Source organism: Mustelus asterias, chromosome 9 (genome assembly GCF_964213995.1).
Source record: "Mustelus asterias chromosome 9, sMusAst1.hap1.1, whole genome shotgun sequence".
NCBI classification, from domain to species: Eukaryota; Metazoa; Chordata; class Chondrichthyes; order Carcharhiniformes; family Triakidae; genus Mustelus; species Mustelus asterias.
In genome coordinates, this window is record NC_135809.1 from 117,321,694 (window position 1) to 117,341,514 (window position 19,821).

The 19,821-nt window shown below is 43.1% G+C and overlaps 2 protein-coding genes and 1 non-coding gene across 7 annotated transcripts in view; 2 read left to right on the forward strand and 1 right to left on the reverse strand.

The window, feature by feature from the left end:
* The window catches only part of dnajc24 (DnaJ (Hsp40) homolog, subfamily C, member 24), a 78,871-nt gene extending 66,229 nt beyond the window's left edge, over positions 1–12,642 (forward strand). The window contains exons 5-6 of the mRNA XM_078220929.1: positions 10,103–10,171; positions 11,977–12,642. Of these exons, the coding sequence (XP_078077055.1) occupies positions 10,103–10,171; positions 11,977–12,110 (203 nt within the window). The 3' untranslated portion in view covers positions 12,111–12,642. The remainder of the gene's footprint in view (positions 1–10,102; positions 10,172–11,976) is intronic.
* LOC144499302 (U2 spliceosomal RNA) lies at positions 4,968–5,160 on the forward strand. The gene has a single exon (XR_013498803.1). It is a non-coding gene; the product is annotated as a U2 spliceosomal RNA (small nuclear RNA).
* Positions 12,643–18,051: 5,409 nt separating the features above from the next.
* Positions 18,052–19,821, reverse strand: part of immp1l (inner mitochondrial membrane peptidase subunit 1) — a 126,371-nt gene continuing 124,601 nt past the window's right edge. For 2 of the 5 annotated variants that reach the window (XM_078220928.1, XM_078220927.1), the window contains exons 5-6: positions 18,845–18,955; positions 18,449–18,654 (exon numbers count right to left, since the gene is read on the reverse strand). In XM_078220928.1, coding sequence (XP_078077054.1) covers positions 18,592–18,654; positions 18,845–18,955 — 174 coding nt within the window. In that variant the 3' untranslated portion in view covers positions 18,449–18,591. Of the gene's footprint in view, positions 18,655–18,844; positions 18,956–19,821 lie in introns of all 5 variants that reach the window. The other 3 variants (XM_078220926.1, XM_078220924.1, XM_078220925.1) reach the window with 3 other exon arrangements.

A 19,821-nucleotide genomic window follows, 5' to 3' on the forward strand; every position in this document is an offset into this window, starting at 1 on the left:
CAGAGGTTCAAGATCCGGTTGTTGCAGATCTCCCCCCTCGAGAACTTTGGATCTTTCTCGCCCCCTCAGTGGCATGCATTTCAATACTATTAACCGTCCCCCACCTCGTACCATAGCTGGCATCACGTCATCGCAACTCACAACAGATTCACCTGGATGTGAACCTGTCATGGGGATCTCCCCGGGGGCGTAAAGGTAAGTTTAGCTCCTGGGGGAGAGGGACGTGGCTAGGCAATGCCCTGGCCATGCCCCTTGGCACAGGTTGGGGGGTGGGGGGGGGCAAGAGAGATGGGGCCGATGATCACTGGGGAGGGAGATCAGGGTGAATGCTCGCTCCGATTGAGGTGCGGAGGGGAATCCCTGAGGCCTCAGTGGTGGGGCGGGGGGGAGGTTTATTGGAGTTTTGATCGGGGCACCCATTAAAGATGGTGCCCCAATCTCTGAGCAGTGGGTTTTGCCGGTGTGGTTAAGCCCCGCCCACCTCTATGACAGCGTGAATCACGCTGCCTTGATTTTTTTTTTGGCAGAGTGTGGTCGAATCTGGGGAGAAACCCAACTGGTTTACTGGAGAGAAACACACCAGTTTTCTCACCAGAAACAACACTCTCATTTTTTTGGTAAGATTTTGCCCATAGACTTTCTGATGAGACGTTGAACTAAAGTATCCTTATTGCGGTTCTACAAAAGGCAAACCCAAGGACGAGATTCCCTCCCCCACTCTGTGGCATATTGTCTGATGGCGGAGGTCAGCGGTGGGATTTTCTGGTCCTGCCAAAGTCTACGGGCCTTGCGTGCCAGGCAACCTTCACTGCCGGGGAACATGCTGTGGCGGATCACCATCGGGGGGCCAGAAGATCCGCCGGCGGGAAGGGCTGGAAAATTTAAGCCAGAGTGTTGAATAGAGAACTTTATACTAAAATACCTCCGATTTGACTTTGTCTTTGAGATAGTTGCTATCAATCATTTTCAGTAAGCAAGGTGTCATCTAGAAATTTTCTGTTGTCTGGAGTTTTATTTCATTCATTCAGTGGATTTGGGTGTCACTGGCAAAGCCAGCCTTTATAGCCCGTCTTTAATTGCTCTTGCTAAACTGGTGGTGAGTCACTGCTGCAGTCCACATGGTGCAGTTACATCCACTGTGTTGTTTGGGAGCAAGTTCCAGTATTTTGATCCTGTGACTATGAAGGAACAATGATGCATTTCCAGGTCAGGATGGTATGTGAGCTGGAATGGAACTTGCGGGTGATGATCCCATGTGCCTGTTGCCCTTGCCGCTTTTGGTGGTAGAGTTTGCAGGTTTGAAAGGCGCTTTTTAAAAATGAATTCATGGAACATGGGCGCCACTGGCTGGCCAGCATTTATTGCCCATCCCTAGTTGCCTGAGGGCAGTTGAGTCAACCACGTTGCTGTGGATCTGGAGCCACATGTAGACCAGACCGGGTAAGGATGGCAGATTTTCTTCCCTAAAGGAAATTAGTGAATCAGATGGGTTTTTCTGCCAATCGACAATGGTTTCATGGTCATCAGTAGATTCTTAATTCCAGATATTTTTTTATTGAATTCAAATTCCACCACTTGCCGTGGCAGGATTCGAACCTGGGTCGCCAGAAAGGAAGTGGTGATGCCAGGGCCATTCTGTTACCTAATTGATGGACATTGTTTTATGCTGGAGTTGTGCTTTGGATTTTAGAGTTTTGGAGATTATATAATTTTCTGCATATCTCGATGGAGTTCCCTTTGAGAATCTTGTCACTTGCGCGCCTTAGTACCTCACTGTTCTGCAGTTAGATATTCCTGAGACTCCAAGCTCAAAGGAACAGTTCCCTAAATGAGTTATGAACAGTTCACATTCTCATAATCTGTCGTCTTCTGCTCACCTCAACTTTTTATGTATAGAAAAAAATTGAAGCTATCCTTTTGAAATGGCATCTGTGTGTTGCTAATGAAGAGAAGACTTGGCTTGTGAAAAACTGTATTCCTTTTAGGAGTGTGGATGGGACGCAGATGTTAAGTGATTTGAGAATTGTATCACATGGCAGCAATATATAAATATCCTTTACTGAAACTATATTTTAACCAACACTGAATAACGACATTGAAAATAGCTGGAAATGGGGAGAGGTTGATGAGCATGCTTTGAGTATAACCTTGGTCAGAAATAATATTTTGCTTTAATTGCCAACATTTTCTGTTTTGTATTATTTGATTCAGTTTTTTTTTTACCTTCCACGTTTGCAACAACTGACTCACTGCTTCTAAATTCTGCACAGTTTACAGGCACAAGAACAAACCAACTTCTGAATCTCCATTTGAGGCCAGTTCAGCAGGTCAGCTGGTGCTAACTGACTATCTTCACTGGTGAAAGCAAAATTGGAAGTGCTGTAACAGTTAGGATAAATGTGAAGCATTGCCTGAGATTGGAAATAGTGTTGGGGTTTCTTTTGTTCACAACCAGTGACCCTAATAACCCTGGCAGTGACAGCAAAGTGCAGGTATAGCATGAAAGTGCTGAGAAGTGACAGCAACTTTGTTTTGTATCAGTGTTTTTATATCCACTGTGAATACACGTTTCTCAGACACAGTCCAGGTGTTGTCAGCCATCAAGTGATCATACGTCATTCCCTACATTTACAACAATGAATCATACAATCCCTACAGTGCAGAAGAAGGCCATTTGGCCCATCGAGTTTACACCGACAATGATTCCACCCAGGCCCTATCCCCATAACCCCACGTATTTACCCTGCAAATCCCCCTGACACTAAGGGGCAATTTATCATAGCCAATCAACCTAACCTGCACATCTTTTGGATTGTGGGAGTACCCGGAGGAAACCCATGCAGACATGGGGAGAACGTGCAAACTCCACACAGGCAGTGACCCAAGGCCGGAATTGAACTGGGTCCCTGGAGCTGTGAGGTAGCAGTGCTAACCACTGTGCCACCGTACTGCCTGTACACTTCATACAGTACTTCATTGACTGTAAAGTGCTTTGAGATGTCCAGTAGTCACGAGAAGCAGGATATAAATGTAAATCATTCATCTTTCCATTTGCATGGCTAACGAATACAATTATGATGTCCCTTTTTAAAAAAAAAATTCCAGGGGTGCTCAATGCATGTCCAAGAAGACACAGGTTTTGAGGAGCATTTTGAAAATGGCAGAGAAATAGCAATGAGTGTGGAGTGGCCTCGGTCGACGGTTCCGTGTGGAGTGGCCTCGGTCGACGGCTCAGTGTGGAGTGGCCTCGGTCGACGGCTCCGTGTGGAGTGGCCTCGGTCGACGGTTCCGTGTGGAGTGGCCTCGGTCGACGGCTCCGTGTGGAGTGGCCTCGGTCGACGGCTCCGTGTGGAGTGGCCTCGGTCGACGGTTCCGTGTGGAGTGGCCTCGGTCGACGGCTCCGTGTGGAGTGGCCTCGGTCGACGGTTCCGTGTGGAGTGGCCTCGGTCGACGGTTCCGTGTGGAGTGGCCTCGGTCGACGGTTCCTAGCTGTGCCTGCTTCTGAGCATTCTCTCTGAACTTTGACAGTACCTTTGGAGATTCCTGACAAGTGGCAAGTAACATTTGCGCCCCACACATGCCAGGCAATTACCATCACCAATAAGAGACCCTCTAACTACCGCCCCTTGACATTCAATGGACCATCACTGAATTCCCCACTGTCAACATCCTTGGGTTACCATTGACCAAAAACTCAACTGGACTCACCACATAAACACAGTAGCTATAAGAGCAGGTCAGAGGCTAGGAATACTGCGGCAACTAGCTCACCTCCTGACTCTACAAGACACAAGTCAGGAGTGTGATGGAATACTCCCCACTTGCCTGGATGGGTGCAGCTCCAACAACACTCAAGAAACCTGACACCATCCAGGACAAAGCAGCCTGCTTGATTGGCACCACATCCACTCCCTCCACCACCGATGCTCGGTAGCAGCAGTGTGAACTATCTACAAGATGCACTGCAGCAATTCACCAAAGATCCTTAGACAGCACCTTCCAAACCCATGACCACTTCCATCTAGAAGGACAAGGGCAGCAGATACATGGGAACACCACCACCTGTAAGTTCCCCTCCAAGCCACTCACCATCCTGACTTGGAAATATATCACCGTTCCTTCGCAGTCTCTGGGTCAAAATTCTGGAATTCCCTCCCTAACGGTATTGTGGGCCAACCCATAGAACGTGGACTGCAGCGATTCAAGAAGGCAGCTCACCGCCACCTTCTCAAGGGCAACTAGAGATGGGCCAGCCAGCGACACCTATGTCTCACAAATGAATTTTAAAAAAACAGAGTGCACAAGTCATACTTGAAGAGTCTGAAACTCAGCTTGCGTGAATTGATTGTCACTTGGTTTGGGCACTTATTCTGTAAACACTCACCTTCCCCCAAAAGAAAAGAAACCCATAGTTTAAATTCAAGGTTCAGCACCTCATCTTTCAGGGAGGCTTCTGGACTGAACGTACATCAAAAACTTTAGACCATAATCTCTGCCTCCATTTTGTTTCCTTTTCTTTGCACCTTTGAGTTTTAAACTTGTCTTGTCACTTGTTTTTGCTTTGGACAACGGCTGTTGGTTATTCTGCCATTTACTCCTCCTCTGGACCATCTTTTGTTTAGTTACATGACATTCCCTTGGACTTTGTCGTTTAATGTCTCCTGCCTTCTGCCCTATCACAAACCTTACGTTTTGTTCTTTTTCCACCCTTCCCATTTGACCGACTTAAAAATTTCATTTCTTAACTTTCCCAGTACTTAGGAAAGGTTAACCTGAAAAGTTAACTCTGTTTTTCTCTCTCCACGGATGCTGCCAGACCTGCTGTGATTGTCAGCATTCTTTGCTTTTATTTGAGCTCTAGCTTGTTCCTTATGTTTCAGTATGTAGCCACGATTATGGAAGACTTTCAACCAGAGGAATCTGGGTTTAATGCAAATACTGTATGGCTCATGTATAATGATGTGGAGATCACTTCTCGGCCTTTTGGCTAAGATCAAGTGTAGTATGGATTGGATGCTGCGCTTGGTCGAGGTCATTGGGTTGCATTTAAGCTTCATTTTCATATGAAGCAATTTTTAAAAGCGGCATCTCTGCCTTTTGGCTAAGATGCAAATGAGATCAAGCCTTGGAGGAGGAAACCTCCCCCTCCTCCAATCAGCTTGGCTCATGTAGATCAGGCCCAAGACAGGTGTGAAGGCCCTGTCTTGTCAGCTTGGATCGGAGATGTCTCAACTTGTTGAGACTCTGAATTGGACTTGATTTGATTGAATTGGAAAAGTATTTTAAAAAAATTTTAAATGATGTGGAGATGCCGGCGTTGGACTGGGGTAAACACAGTAAGGCCCATGTATAATGGACAGGTGATGTTTGCTTGAGAGGCATCAAAGTGTATGTTTTTGATTTGATTTATTATTGTCACGTTTATTAGTATACAGTGAAAAGTATTGTTTTTTGTGCACTATACAGACAAAGCATACCGTACTTGGAGAAGGAAAGGAGAGGGTGCAGAATGTAGTGTTAGTCATAGTTAGGGTGTAGAGAAAAATCTATTTAGTTTGAGGTAGGTCCATTCAAAAGCAGCAGGGAAGAAGCTGTTCTTGAGACCTCAGACTTTTGTATCTTTTTCCCGACGGAAGAAGGTGGAAGAGAGAATGTCCGGGATGCATGGGGTGTTTAATTATGCTGGCTGCTTTTCTGAGGCAGTGGGAAATGTAGTCAAAGTCAACAATGGGAGGCTGGCTTACGTGATGGATTGGGCTTTGTTCACGACCCTTTGTAGTTTTTTGCAGTCTTGGACAGAGTAGGAGCCAAACCAAGCTGTGATACAACCAGAAAGAATGCTTCCTATGGTACATCTGTAAAGGGTGGTGAGAGCCGTAGCAGCCAAATTTTCTTAGCCTTCAGAGAAAGTAGAGGCATTGGTGGGCTTTCTTAACTATAGCGTCGGCATGGAGGGACCAGGACAGGTTGTTGGTGATTTGGACACCTAGAAACTTGAAGCTCTCGACCATTTCCACTTCATCCCCATTGATGTAGACAGGCATTTCCTCCTATGCTCCCTTAAGTCAATGTCTATCTCTTTCATTTTGTTGATATTGAAGTAGATTATTATCGTTGCACCAGTTCACCAGATTCTCTATCTCTTTCATGTACTCCGTCTCATTGTTTGAGAACCAACCCACTACAGTGGTCTCATCAGCAAACTTGAAAATCGAGTTGGAGGGGAATTTGGCCACACAGTCATAGGTGTATAAGGAGTATAGTAAGGTGCTGAGGACATAGTCTTGTGAGGCACCAGTGTTGAGGATGATCTGGAAGAGGTGTTGGTGCTTTTCTTTATTGATGTGGTCTGTGGGTTAGGAAGTCTAGAATCCAGTCGCAGAGGGAGGAGCCGAGGCTCAAGCCAGGGAGTTTGGAAATAAGTTTTGTAGGAATAATGGTGTTGAAGGCTGAACTGTAGTCAATAAACAGAAGTCTGACGTAAGTGTCTTTGTTATCCAGGTGTTCCAGGGTTGAGTGCAGGGCCAGGGAGATAGTGTCTGCTGTGGACCTGTTGCGGTGATGGGTGAACTGTAGTGAATCCAGGCAATCTGGGAGACCAGAATTGATTTGTGCCATCACTAACCTTTCCAAGCTCTTCATAATGATGGATGTCAGAGCCACTGGACGATAGTCATTAAGACACATTGCCTGGCTTTTCTTTAGTACAGGGATGATGGTCATCTTCTTGAGGCAGATAGGAACTTCAGATTGGCGTAAAATGAGGTTATCACTGCCATTTATTACTTTTCACAATCTGGACTGTACAGCAGTCCAGCCTTCTTGTGTTTTTAAACATTAAAGCACCGTAGCCTCTGCAATAAATATTAAAACTTCCTTTTGATTTACCAGAATAAGGAGTGAAGGATGTATTTCCGCTGTTTAAAGAAGTGACCAAAATAGGATTGCAATTTTACACTAGTAAAAGTATTGATGGTGCAATGGCTTAATCTGAAATATATCATTGGAGAGGTAATGCTGGGAATAACAGATGTCAGAAGGATCGGAAAGGTGGAATGGAACTTACCATGTTTACTCTGCCTGATAGTGTTATGATTCTCTTAAATGTCCCGCTACTCCTTCCTTAATGAATCCCAGCATTTTCCCAATGAGAAATATTGGACTTACTGGCCTATAAATGCCTGCTTTGTTTCCTTCCCTCCTTCCTTGAATAGTGGCATACATTTTAGGTTTCTAATCTGCTGGGGCATTTCCAGAATCAAGGGAATTTTGAAAGATTACAACCAATGCATCTATTGTATCTGCAGCCACTTCCTTTAAGACTCTTGAATGGTATCAAGCTTCTTGAGTTGCACTTATCCAGGCATGTGGAAGGTTTTCTATCACACACCTGCCTTGTACCTTCTGTATGATGAAAAGGCTTTGGGAAGTCAGGAGATGAGTTCCTTGCCACAGAATTCCCAAGCTCTGACCTAATCTTGTAGCCACAGCATTTATATAGCTGGTCCAGTTCAGCTTCTGGTCAATGGTGGCCTCAGGATGTTGATGGTGGGGGATTCAGAAGTGATAATGTCATTGAAAGGGGCAGCATGGTGGCACAGTGGTTAGCACTGCTGCCTCACAGCTCCAGGGACCTGGGTTCAATTCCTGGCTTGGGTCACAGTCTATGTGGAGTTTGCACGTTCTCCCCGTGTCTGCGTGGGTTTCCTCCGGGTGCTCCAGTGTCCTCCCACAGTCCAAAGATGTGCAGGTTAGGTGTATTGATCATGCTAAATTACCCTTTAGTGTCCCGGGATGTGTAGGTTAGAGGGATTAGTGGGGTATATGTGTGGAGTTGTGGGGATAGGGCTCTGGGTGGGATTGTTGTCGGTGCTGACTCATTGAGCCGAATGGCCTCCTTCTGCACTGTAGGGATTCTATGATTTTTATGAATGTGAAGGGAAGATGGTTAAGTTCTCTCTTGTTGGAGATGGTGATTGCCTGACACTGACCTGGCGCGAATGACACTTGTCACTTAGCAGCCAAGTCTGAATGTTGTCCACGTCTTGCTGTGCGCGGAAAGGAGTGCTTCAACATTAGAGGAGCTGCTAACGGTACTGAACATGGTGCAATCATCAATGAACATCACCATCTCTGACTTTATAATGGAGGAAAGGTCATTGATCCTGAAGGTGGTTGGATCTAGGATGCTACCTTGAGGAACTCATGCAGCAATGTCTTAATGTTGAGATGATTGACCTCCAACAACCAAACTTTTGTGTTAGGTATGATTCCAATCAGTGGAAAGTTTTCCCCATTCCTGTTGACCAGTTCTGTTCAAGTTCTTTGATACCAGACTCTGTTGAATGCTGCCCTGATTCAAGGGCTATCACTCTCGCCTTCCATCAAGGAATAAAGCTCTTGGCTGTTAGCATACTGCAGGACAACCAATTTGTGACTCATTAATTTTCAGGGGAATTGAATCAGTTTTGAGGCCCAACATTGTACTGATGGCGGATTGCAACAAAGTCAGTGCCAGTCCTGGAGATTCTCCGGTCAAACTCTAACTATTTTGATACCATTGTTGTTTTTAAAACCAATAAAATTGCAAAGCGTGATGCAGTTAAAACGACATCCTTAGTTAGACTGTTTCTCCGCTGCACGGTGTATTCTAAAGTATTCATTTTTCTTTCTCTATCTCTCCTGTTCTGAAATCGTTAACCTTTAAGCTAGCCTAATATTAGTACTTGCAGAAGGAAGTCATCTTCTCGAATTAAACTCTAGGGGGGTTACAACATTTGGAATGTACGAGTTCACACCTTTGTATTAATTAAGTTTCCAATCTAGACCCTGTTCCACATTTACTAAGAAGAACTCGAGTGCTTGTCTAAGTGCTCACTCTCTGATTAGTCCACATCATCTCTGATTAATATACACATTTAAAGATTGATAAAACATACAATAAAACCTTGTTAACAATTGTTAGCATGCCTAATGTGTAATCTGTGAAGATCAGCTAAATTATTGAAATAACTTTCAGTAGGAAGTATATTGTAGGATGTCTTTTAGAGAAACCTATTTAAAATACATGCGGCTGTTTCATTTCTATGCGGTGCTTGCAGGATAGATAGCCTATTGTTTCATTCCATTTCCAATAAAAGATAGGATAATGAGTAAAAGGAAAAGATCCTTCTTCTGCTTGAAGATCAATACAAAACAGGCAATAGTGAGCTCCAGTCTATCCTTCATTCAGTGGAATTGAAATGCCTGCCCTAAGTGTAATGGCACAAAGTGGGAGTCTACTTTAAATTAGATTGAACAGGTTTAGGGTTTTTTGTCTACAAAATGGAAGGCTGAGGCGGTGACTTGATAGAGGTCTTTGAGATTATGAAAGGGTTTGCTACAAGTTAAAAAAATTTATTTATTGGTGTCACAAGTAGACACTTCGATGAAGTTACTGTGAAAATCCCCTGGTTGCCACACTCCGGAGCCTGTTCGGGTACACTGAGGGAGCATGGCCAATGTACCTAACCAGAATGTGTTTCAGACTGTGGGAGGAAACCAGAACACCCGGAGGAAACCCACGCAGGCACTGGGAGAACGTGCAGACTCCGCACAGTCAGTGACCCAAGCCGGGAATTGAACCTGGGTTCCTGGCACTGTGAGGTAGCAGTGCTACCCACTGTGCCACCCTGCTAGGGTAGATGTGAAAACTATGTTTACACTTGTAGGGAAACCAAAACTAGAGGTTATGCATATAAGATATCCATAAATAAATCCAGCAGGGTGTTCAGGAGTAATGTCTTACCCCAGAGTGTGGAATATATTACCACAAGGAGTAGTTAAGGCGAATAGCACAGATGCATTTAAGTGGAAGCTACATGAATGAATGAGGAACAAAAAGAGGACATATTGATAGGATTGAAAGGGCTCGTGTGCAGCATGAAGTCTGGCGTGGACCAGTTGAGCTGAGTGGCCTCTTTCTGGCTGTATATTTTATGTAATCAGCAAAGCTATCTTGGGAGCTTAGGGAAAGTTCAATATTTGAAATGTGGATAGTATCATTCCTGTAAAATTAACCATTATTGACTTTGATTAAATGCAATTTCTTGTTATGTTTCAGATGTGGCCATGACACAGAATTGGCCGGTTGATGCTCAAGTCCCTTTGGAAGACATGAGTTGGATTGAAGGTAAGGATTAGTGCATCTTAAATAATAACTGAAGGTGGAAAGGTTCTGAGACAATTGGCAGAGCTGGCAGTGGCTGTCAGTTTGGCTCTGTCAGTAGCACTGATGCTCCTGAGTCAAGTTTGAGAGTTGCCGAATGGGTGCACAATCTAGCCTGGTAATTCAGTGCCGTGCGGAGGAAGTGCCAATTTTCCTGAGGTGCCATCCTTCAGATGACACATGTTGATGGTTCAGGTGGGTGTTTAAGATTCAACGCAAGGGGGGTGTCCTGATTAATATTCTTGAACTCAAACAACACCGTCAAGAACAGATTAACTGATTGCACATTTCATGCTTTGCTCTTTCTTGATATTTGGAAAATGGCTGCTACACTAACAATTTAACTGTACGAAATCAGCAATTCAATGGGATGCAGTTTAGTAAGTTTAAGGGATGTTAAAAAGGACTCTGCAAATACAAGTTACTCCTTGGGGATTTGTGAGATGCAATATTAAGCAAAAGCTTGATTGCTTATCCGAGGAGGTGGGCTGCCTTTCGATTTATGTTCATCGTTAGACCTTTGTTTCCAGATTTTTAGTGAATTCAAATTTCACCATCTGCCATGGTGAGATTCGAACACAGGTTCCCAGAGCATCTGGATTGCTAGCCCAATATTACTATGCCACTCCCTCCCTAACTTTAATTTTGGCACATCCCCAAATTGTAAAGATAACTTCAACACTAGTGACACCACAACAAATTGAGGCCTACCATTTATGCAGCATTTATGTAATTAATGTCCTGTGGGCTGTGGAATGCAGGAAGCTAAGCCGGGAAAAGAGAGATTAGAGAGGGGTAACTGAATGTTTGGTCAAAAATAATTTGAGAAGTTTTTTAAATGAGAAAGCCAGAAAGGTTTGGGAGAGAACTCCAGAGAGTAGCACCTGGCTGGCTTAAGGCTGATCACTAATGATGGGAGAAGGAGGTGCACAAAAGGAAAGAGTCAGATGAACAAAATGCTGGGGACATTGAGGAAGCAGAAGATACAAGATTGGAGGAAGTTGTTGAGGTGAGGGGGTACAAGGCTATAGTGAGATCTAGACATTGTGATATATCTGTGGGACTTAGGGCAGCATAGTTTTAGACCAGGTTTTTATTCCATCCTCGGATGTGGATGCCTATTTGTTCCGTGATGCTGAAGTTAATGGATATCAGCAATAGAGCTACAGGGTAGTTGAGTCTGAAGGTTACACTGAAGGCAGAGGGAATGGCATAGCAAAGACTGACACTTTTGCAGAGAGGGAACCAAGTGAACATGGTGATGGAGATTATAGGATCTGAAATTCAGCAGTAGATTGAACATCACGCCAAGGCTGTGAACACTTGGTTTAATCTAAAGAGTTAATGTCATAATGAAGCTTCGGCATAGTTAATAACACCCCACCATTTAAATTAAAATCATTAAAAATGTACACCTTTATATCAGCATGGTGGCACTACTGCCTCACAGCAGATTCTGGCCTTGGGTGACTGTATGGAATTTGCATGTTCTCCCCATGTCAGTGTGGGGTTTCCTCCAAGTGCTCTGGTTTCCTCCCACTGATTAGATGGAATAGCCATGGTAAATGCATGGGCTTAGGGGTTTAGGGCAGGAAGGTGGGCCTGGGTAAGACGATTTTATGGAGAGATGGGCCCAATGGCCTCCTTCTGCACTGTTGGGATTCTTTTGTTCATTAACTCAGGTGTATTGATATCTAATGTTAAAACATTACAAGAGTTTATTGATTTATGAAACACAGCAATGCTAACCAGTCAATTTTTTTTTCAAGCTGACCAGTGCTACACATATGATTGTCGATGCGGTGGTGAATATGTTCTTTCCAAAGAAGAAGCAGAAGAAAATGAGTTTCTCCTCTGCTGCGACACTTGCTCTCTCAGCATAGAGATCTTAAACAGTGGTTGAAGCATTGCAATAAAGTTTGAACTTTTTATTTGGAAGTTATCAGCCACAGAAGTCTAATAGTCATGGTGCAGAACGAAAACTAGAAATGCCAATTGCGATGCAGTACTGACTCTTGCAGCTATCTGTCTGAAACTTATTTTAAATGGCTGCATCATGAGTTAAAACCAATGGTCAGAATGCAAGTCTCAGTAACACGGCAGCCTGGCATTTCAGTACTGGGGTGAACCTGCCTCCCAGCACACATTTTGTGCAGATGCCGAGCAACAAAAGCTGTTCGACCAAGCAACACAAAGAATTGATTATGGGAAAAGTTTACACTCGACACTTTCATTTACAGTACGGCCAGCAAGCAAGTGCCAATAATGACTTTGGAGCAAAGGTTCAGTGAGGGACAAAGTGCATGAGACTCTTGCAGACAGAGAAGATTGCATCTCTCTGCGCCGTGGTTAATGTGAGAGAGATCTGGTATTTTGCGTTCTACTGTGAATATGAAAGTTATTGCAGTGAATAAAGGATCTTATCTAAATTGTAATTTATGTTTTATGATTTCATAAATGTTGATTTTAATGAATATTTACTGGATATTAATAGTATTTATTCATGAATTTAAAAAGGGCAGATTAGTTTAACTTCACATGCCAAACTTGACACAATCTCTAGTTTTTGTTTGTTTTTCCGGTTTGAAATCTCTCACTTGGAGCTTTCTGGTTGATTTATTGTAGCTCCAGGGCTAAACTGTTTCTTGAGCACTGTTAAACAGGTAGGTTAGAATATTATTCAACACTCTACATTTCAATACAATTTGTAAATTAATAAACTAGGCACTGAATAGATTTTATTTTTAAGTTAAATGACCATGATATTGCACCTGTTGTCACCATTCTCCTCAATGGACTCCCGCTGTCTCTCCTCAGTGTTGCCACCAGGCTTACTGGTACTCTCATTCTAAGTGCCTGGAACACACCATATATACACCATCTGCATCATCCAACTACATCTGAGAAAAGGCTAATGTCGCGAATATCTAGTTAATATTCCATATGTTTTAGAATTTAACTTGTAGCTTTAGGAATTAAATGGTTAAATGTAAGATAAATGGGAACCTCTGTTAAATTAGTATTGCATCCTATGGTAAATACAGTATGCTTGGTAATTACATCTCCAATGAAAACAATGGGCCCATTCCCCCTCCCCACACACTGATCTCAAGCAGAGAGCCGTCGGACTTACCTCCTCACTAACCCTCTCTGATGGAGTGCCCGAACTGGACTGATATGGAGTATGTCTGTTTCGCGCTGATTCCAGATGGACAAACGTTGTGGTAAAGGGGGAAGTGCCGGTAAAGTTGGGCGTGCAGCCCATTAAGTCAATTTAAATGCATGCAAATGCATTTGAATGGCCATTGCACCTGTTTCTGGCACGGTCCCAGTTGTGGCCATTTACGGGCCTTGGTAAAGGGGGAACCGGCGTGGAGGTGGACGCGGATCGCACTACTTGCCTCATGCCTGACTTTACCAGGTTTTTGTGCCCGAAAACGGGCGCAACACAATAGAAAAATCGGGCCCAATGTCTATCTTACAAGGTCAGAGGTAGAGTTGTGAAAGCAACAGACAGTCTTCTATCATAGCTTAATGCAGCCATGAGGCTGACCTTTAACTTGAATAAAAGATTTAAATTATGTTGTTGCCAGGTCAAAAGAAGGTGAAACAAAAAGTTCCTTATTGGGACCCAGAAAGTCTGGAGGGGGGGCAATCACATCCATTAGCAATATAAATGGGTTACACAATCAGAGTTGTGCTGAAGGTGAAATGATCAGTTTATGTTTCTGTTTTGAGAGCATCCCAAAACACGCCGCATTGTCACCGAAATGGGCTGTGGGGATTAGAATGTTCTATGTTCAAGTTATCTGGGTGTTGGCTCAGAAAAAAAAGCAGTTTTGGTTTGTTGTAGAGGGTGAGTCGAAGGACATGACTAACTTTAGCTTTCTCTGTGTGATGCAGAATGGGATATGAGATATGATTTGGGATATGATTTGGAGGAAAATGTAACTGGATTGATTAGTAAGTTTGCAGACGACATAAAGGTTGGTGGATTTGCGGATAGCGATGAGGACCATCAGAGGATACAGCAGGCTATAGATCAGTTGGAGACTTGGGCGGAGAGATGGCAGATGGAGTTTAAGCCAGACAAATGTGAGGTAATGCATTTTGGAAGGTCTAATACAGATAGGAAATATACAGTAAATGGCAGAACCCTTAGGAGTATTCATAGGCAAAGGGATCTGGGTGTACAGGTACACAGGTCACTGAAAGTGGCAATGCAGGTGGAGAAGGTAGTCAAGAAGGCATACGGCATGCTTACCTTCATCAGCCGGGGTATTGAGTTTAAAAATTGGCAAGTCATGTTGACGCTTCATAGAACCTAGTGAGGCCGCACTTGGAATATAGTGTTCAATTCTGGTCGCCACACTACCAGAAGGATGTGGAGGCTTTGGAGAGGGTACAGAAAAGATTTACCAGGATGTTGCCTGGTATGGAGGACATTAGCTATGAGGAGAGGTTGGAGAAACTTGGTTTGTTCTCACTGGAGCGACGGAGGTTGAGGGGAGACCTGATAGAAGTCTACAAGATTATGAGAGGCATGGACAGAGTGGATAGTCAGAAGCTTTTTCCCAGGGTGGAAGAGTCAATTACTCAGGGACACAGGTTTAAGGTGCGAGGAGCAAATTTTAAGAGAGATGTACGAAGCAGATTTTTTACACAGAGAGTGGTGGGTGCCTGGAACCCATTGCTGGGGGAGGTAGTGGAAGCGGATACGGTAGTGACTTTTAAGGGGCGTCTTGACAAGTGTATGAATGAGATGTGAATAGAGGGGTCTGGTCCCCGGAAGCGTAGGGGGTTTTAGTTAAGTCGGGCATCATGGTCAGTGCAGGCTTGGAGGGCCGAAGGGCCTGATCCTGTGCTGTAATTTTCTTTGTTCTTTGAGGTCAGTTGAAATTCGAGAGAGGGCAAGAAGCTAGAAGATTTGCCTAGATTGAAGCTGGAGGAACAAATCTACAGTTGTCCTCACAGAGCCTTGTAGCAGAACGCGGGCAACAGCAATCGACTTGAAGAAAGTTTTGCCAAAAAACTAATGGAAGAACCCCAAGAAAATCTTCTCGGAGAATAGCTGTAATACTGAAGAGAATGAGAGGGAATTCAGGCAGCTGTGGCATATGTTTGGGTTGGTCCCTAAAGAAGTGAATGAATCTTCACGATTCTTCTAAAATATATAAGGGAACTCTTGGGTGGGGGTGGGGATGCAAATATGAAGTAGAACTGAGTTCACAGCATACAATCATGTTTGTTTCTGTATAGAAACATGAAATCTTGTGTAGTTCTGTCAGTTAATCACAGGGTGTTCAGATTTTTAATGGTTTCTAACAGGATTGTAATACTGTTTAAATACAACATGGAAGTTTTGCTGACTAAATGTAAATAAGATGTCATAGTGGAGACAGATTGTGATAATCTTTCCTACTCTCAAGTGCTGCCAGTGAGAGAACACATTCATTTGAATATAATAAATATTTTATTGCAGAAGAGCAACTCAATTTTCTACAATTCTGCTTCTAAATCTACAAAAGTCAATACAGAAATTTAAAATATTTTCTGTCGGCAAAAAAAAGTAATTAACTAACAGGAGTTTACAGGACAGAAGGAGGTTATTTAGTCTACTGCCCGTGCTGATTCATTATCAGATTAATCCCACAATTACAAGTACAGTCATTCGTAAATGAAAAAATCTAGTTGACATTTGCTCTGTTGTAGCACCTTTTTGGTATCTTAAGTTAATATTCAACTGAGCAAATTTGGCACTGTATGAGGTATGTTGGCAGTATGAGATGTGTGTAAGAATACCTGTAATTCTTTAATCACCTGGATGTTTTGATCCACATCATGTGGAAGAAGATATTATTAGAGCTAATACAGCATTCGCTCTATGAGGTTACCTGTACTGGCAATAACAGTCAGAGGTAAAGTGACAGAGGAAAGGTAGTGATGCCAAGGCCAGTGCTGGCAGATATAAACAGTTGCTATCACTGGTGGGGTTCACTGGTTTGGGGATGGGAATGAGGCAGCTCAATCATTCCAGCAATACATTATCTATATAGGCCTTTGCCTGGTACCTGGGCAGGTTTCAGCCATGATGTGGAGATGCCGGAGTTGGACTAGGGTAAGCACAGTAAAAAGTCTCACTACACCAGGTTAAAGTCCAACAGGTTTATTTGGTAGCACAAGCTTTCGGAGTGTCACTCCATCAGATGAGTGAGGAGTTGTGTTCACAAACAGGGCATATATAGACACACACTCAATTTACAAGATAATGGTTGGAATGCGAGTCTTTACAGGTAATCAAGTCTTAAAGGTACAGACAATGTGAGTGGAGAGAGGGTTAAGCACAGGTTAGAGGTGTGTATTGTCTCCAGCCAGGATAGTTAGTGAGATTTTGCAAACACAGGCAAGTTGTTGGGGTTACAGATAGTGTGACATGAACCCAAGATCCCGGTTGAGGCCATCCTCATGTGTGCGGAGCTTGGCTATCAGTTTCTGCTCAGCGATTCTGCGTTGTCGTGTGTCGTGAAGGCTGCCTTGGAGAACGCTTACCCGAAGATCAGAGGTTGAATGCCCGTGACTGCTGAAGTGTTCCCCGACAGGAAAAGAACACTCCTACCTGGTGATTGTCAACTATCGCTACGATAACAGATCAATGAACACCACTCGACAATCACCAGGTAGGAGTGCTCTCTTCCTATCGGGGAACACTCACATTGTACCTTTAAGACTTGATTACTTGTAAAGACTCGCATTCCAACCATTATCTTGTAAATTGAGTTTGTGTCTTTATATGCCCTGTTTGTAAATACAACTCCTCACCTGAAGAAGGAGCGACACTCCGAAAGCTTGTGCTACCAAATAAACCTGTTGGACTTTAACCTGGTGATGTGAGGCTTCTTACCAAGGTTCCAGACAGACAAAGTCCAGCTTGGAGTAACAATGAATCTCACACATGGAGGCGATCCATTGTTGCTGATTTCACTTTCCATTTTAGCACCATAAGCATAGCAGATTTAGTAGCTTACATTCCAATGAAGAGTGATAAAAAGTAACAATGGAAGAAATCAAAACTTTTAACCAAATACTAAAGACAAAACGTTGTGTGGGCTACTTGGTGTAGAAGGACATGAACATTGGATAATGCATCCCAAACTCTGTCTTCCCATAATATGCAGAATGTGAGTACCAGAGCCAAATACTGAGGGCCAAAACCATTGTTATATCTTTTCTGGTCAGAGCTTAAGCTTCAGGATCTGTCCAACATCAATCGAAGGCAATGATCAATTTAAACCTAAAATTGAATACTTTTTAACCCTAATTCTCAGACAACAACAGCACATGCTAAAAAGAGGTCTCCTAAAGATAGTCTATTGATTATGTTACAGGACGAGCAGTCCAAAGGTCTGCGCTAATAATTCAGAGAATGGGAATTGAAATCCTACAACTGTTAAAGAATTTGAATTCAGTTTAAAAAGATAATTCTTAACAAAAGGCTTATCTGTCGAAATGAACATCAAGCTGTCAAATTGTCATAAAAACCCAACTGATTCACTAATGTCTTTATGCTATATGGGACTTCAGTTCCAGAGAAATGTGATTGACTCTTAACTTTGTGTAGGGTGGATCACCTACTGCCCATTCTTGATTTCACTTTTGCCATGTAAATGTGGAAAGAGGTATTAAAAAGCTGTTTCTTGTCAACAGTGGATACTCAGCTTCTGCCCCTAAGTTGTCCCCTGACTAGAAAATACTTTGGCAAAAATATTTTTAGGTTTCTGCTCAAAATCAGGGTCAGATGGTCCCACAGAAAGGGAGCACAAAAGTACATATGCCAGGTATTGGCTCATCTAGATGTTTTTGTAGTTTGTAATAGTTTAATTGGCTTTCAGACATCAACTGCATTTGAGATTCTAATTTAATAGTGGATCATATCTGCATGTTATTTCAGGCAGTGCGGGCACATGAAACTTGACAAGGGCATTCAATGTATATCTTGCCATCAGCAAACTTGCGCTTTCTCCCACTACTAGTCATCAGATGTTCTCGGTGTTATTGCAGTCCCAGCGTCTGGAACAACGACTCCCTTCTTCAGCCACAGTCTGTCTGAGACACCTTCAGTCATTTTCAGAATACAACCAATCTTTATCCTTTCATCTCAATCCTTCCTGAGAACCTCCCTGTCCATGACTTTCCAACATTTCCTGTGCACCTCGCATTCCCTTCTGGAGCACTTAGTTTATCTTTAATATTGTTCCAATTACATGACATTGCTTTCAAAAATCACCACCACTTTTTCAGTGCTTGTGAAGTCTCTGGTTTTTGAGTTCTATTTAAATTTTTAAAATCTGTTTGACTAAGAATGAAACTATTGTCGTATCCTTAACTCATCGTGGGAAAGTGCTGTTGGGGCTTTCTTTCAGGAAACCAAATTCATGTGGCGGCCAAATCTATAAAATACAAATCAATATTAGTATAATTAGCTACATCCTTATTATTCACCTCTTTACTGTTGCTTCATGATAATCAGTGTATCTTTGACAGTCTTTTGTGATTTTTTTTTCTTAACAATGTATAGAGCTATGATCATTCTATTTATCCTACTGTTAGCAAATGTCTTGAACTGCTGCTACTGTTTACCTTAAAGCATGCTCGACTCCGAATCAGTGCATAAGGAACAGGACCATAATTCCTGGAATCGGTGGAATTATGTAGGTTGTCACCTTCTAACCAAACATGACCTTTTGGTACCTAAAGAAATGTTTAAGAAAATGATTAGAGTGTGTAAGATGCACAAATACAACTGAAAAAGAAGAAAATAAAATGTTTATTTTTAGTCAGTATATGGTAAAGTCACCATAGTCCCAGATGACCAAAGGCACTGACTAGTAGTGATTTAACCTGTGGATCACCACACCTCAGGCAAGGGGCAAGGTTGAGAAGGCGGGCCTTCATGAATAACCTCAACCAGTACATGAATTGAACCCGTACTAACCAGCTGTCCAGCCAACTGAAGTAAACCAACCCCCAATTATAACACTGTTACAAGTAAACTCTGGAGATCTTATGACACTGAGAGTCTCTACCTCTGAGACAGAAGCTTTAGGACTTGATAGTCACAGAAAGTGTGTTCATAAGGCTGGCAAACAAGTTGATTGCCAACCTGCAAATCCTTTCATGCCTATGGCAGGTGGTAAGAGCGGGTGAGACTATGCTTGATGAGAAGTGATACCCCTCAAGTTATAGCATCTGTTTTCACGCTGGTGACCAGTTCCAGGAAAAACAAGCCATGGAAAACAGACAGAAGCATAAGCTTTGTCCGCCTGATGTCTCTAAAGGCGGGAAGGTTTTAAGACTATTAGAACACTATTAACATTAAAGTTTTGCCAGTGTTGCTTCGCAAGCAAGTTGTATATTCATAGAGTTGGCTGTGGCATTTTCAAATTAGTTGTACAGACTGCTGGTGCCTGCAGCATTAGCACTAGGTGAGGCCCCCATCTCGCAACTGTTAGACGGCAAAATAACAACCTCGGAGGCTGATAAAACAGTACAGCACTGTACCTGATGAATCTGCTGTTGAACATGTCAGGGAGGTGACCTTGAAGGCCATTTAATTC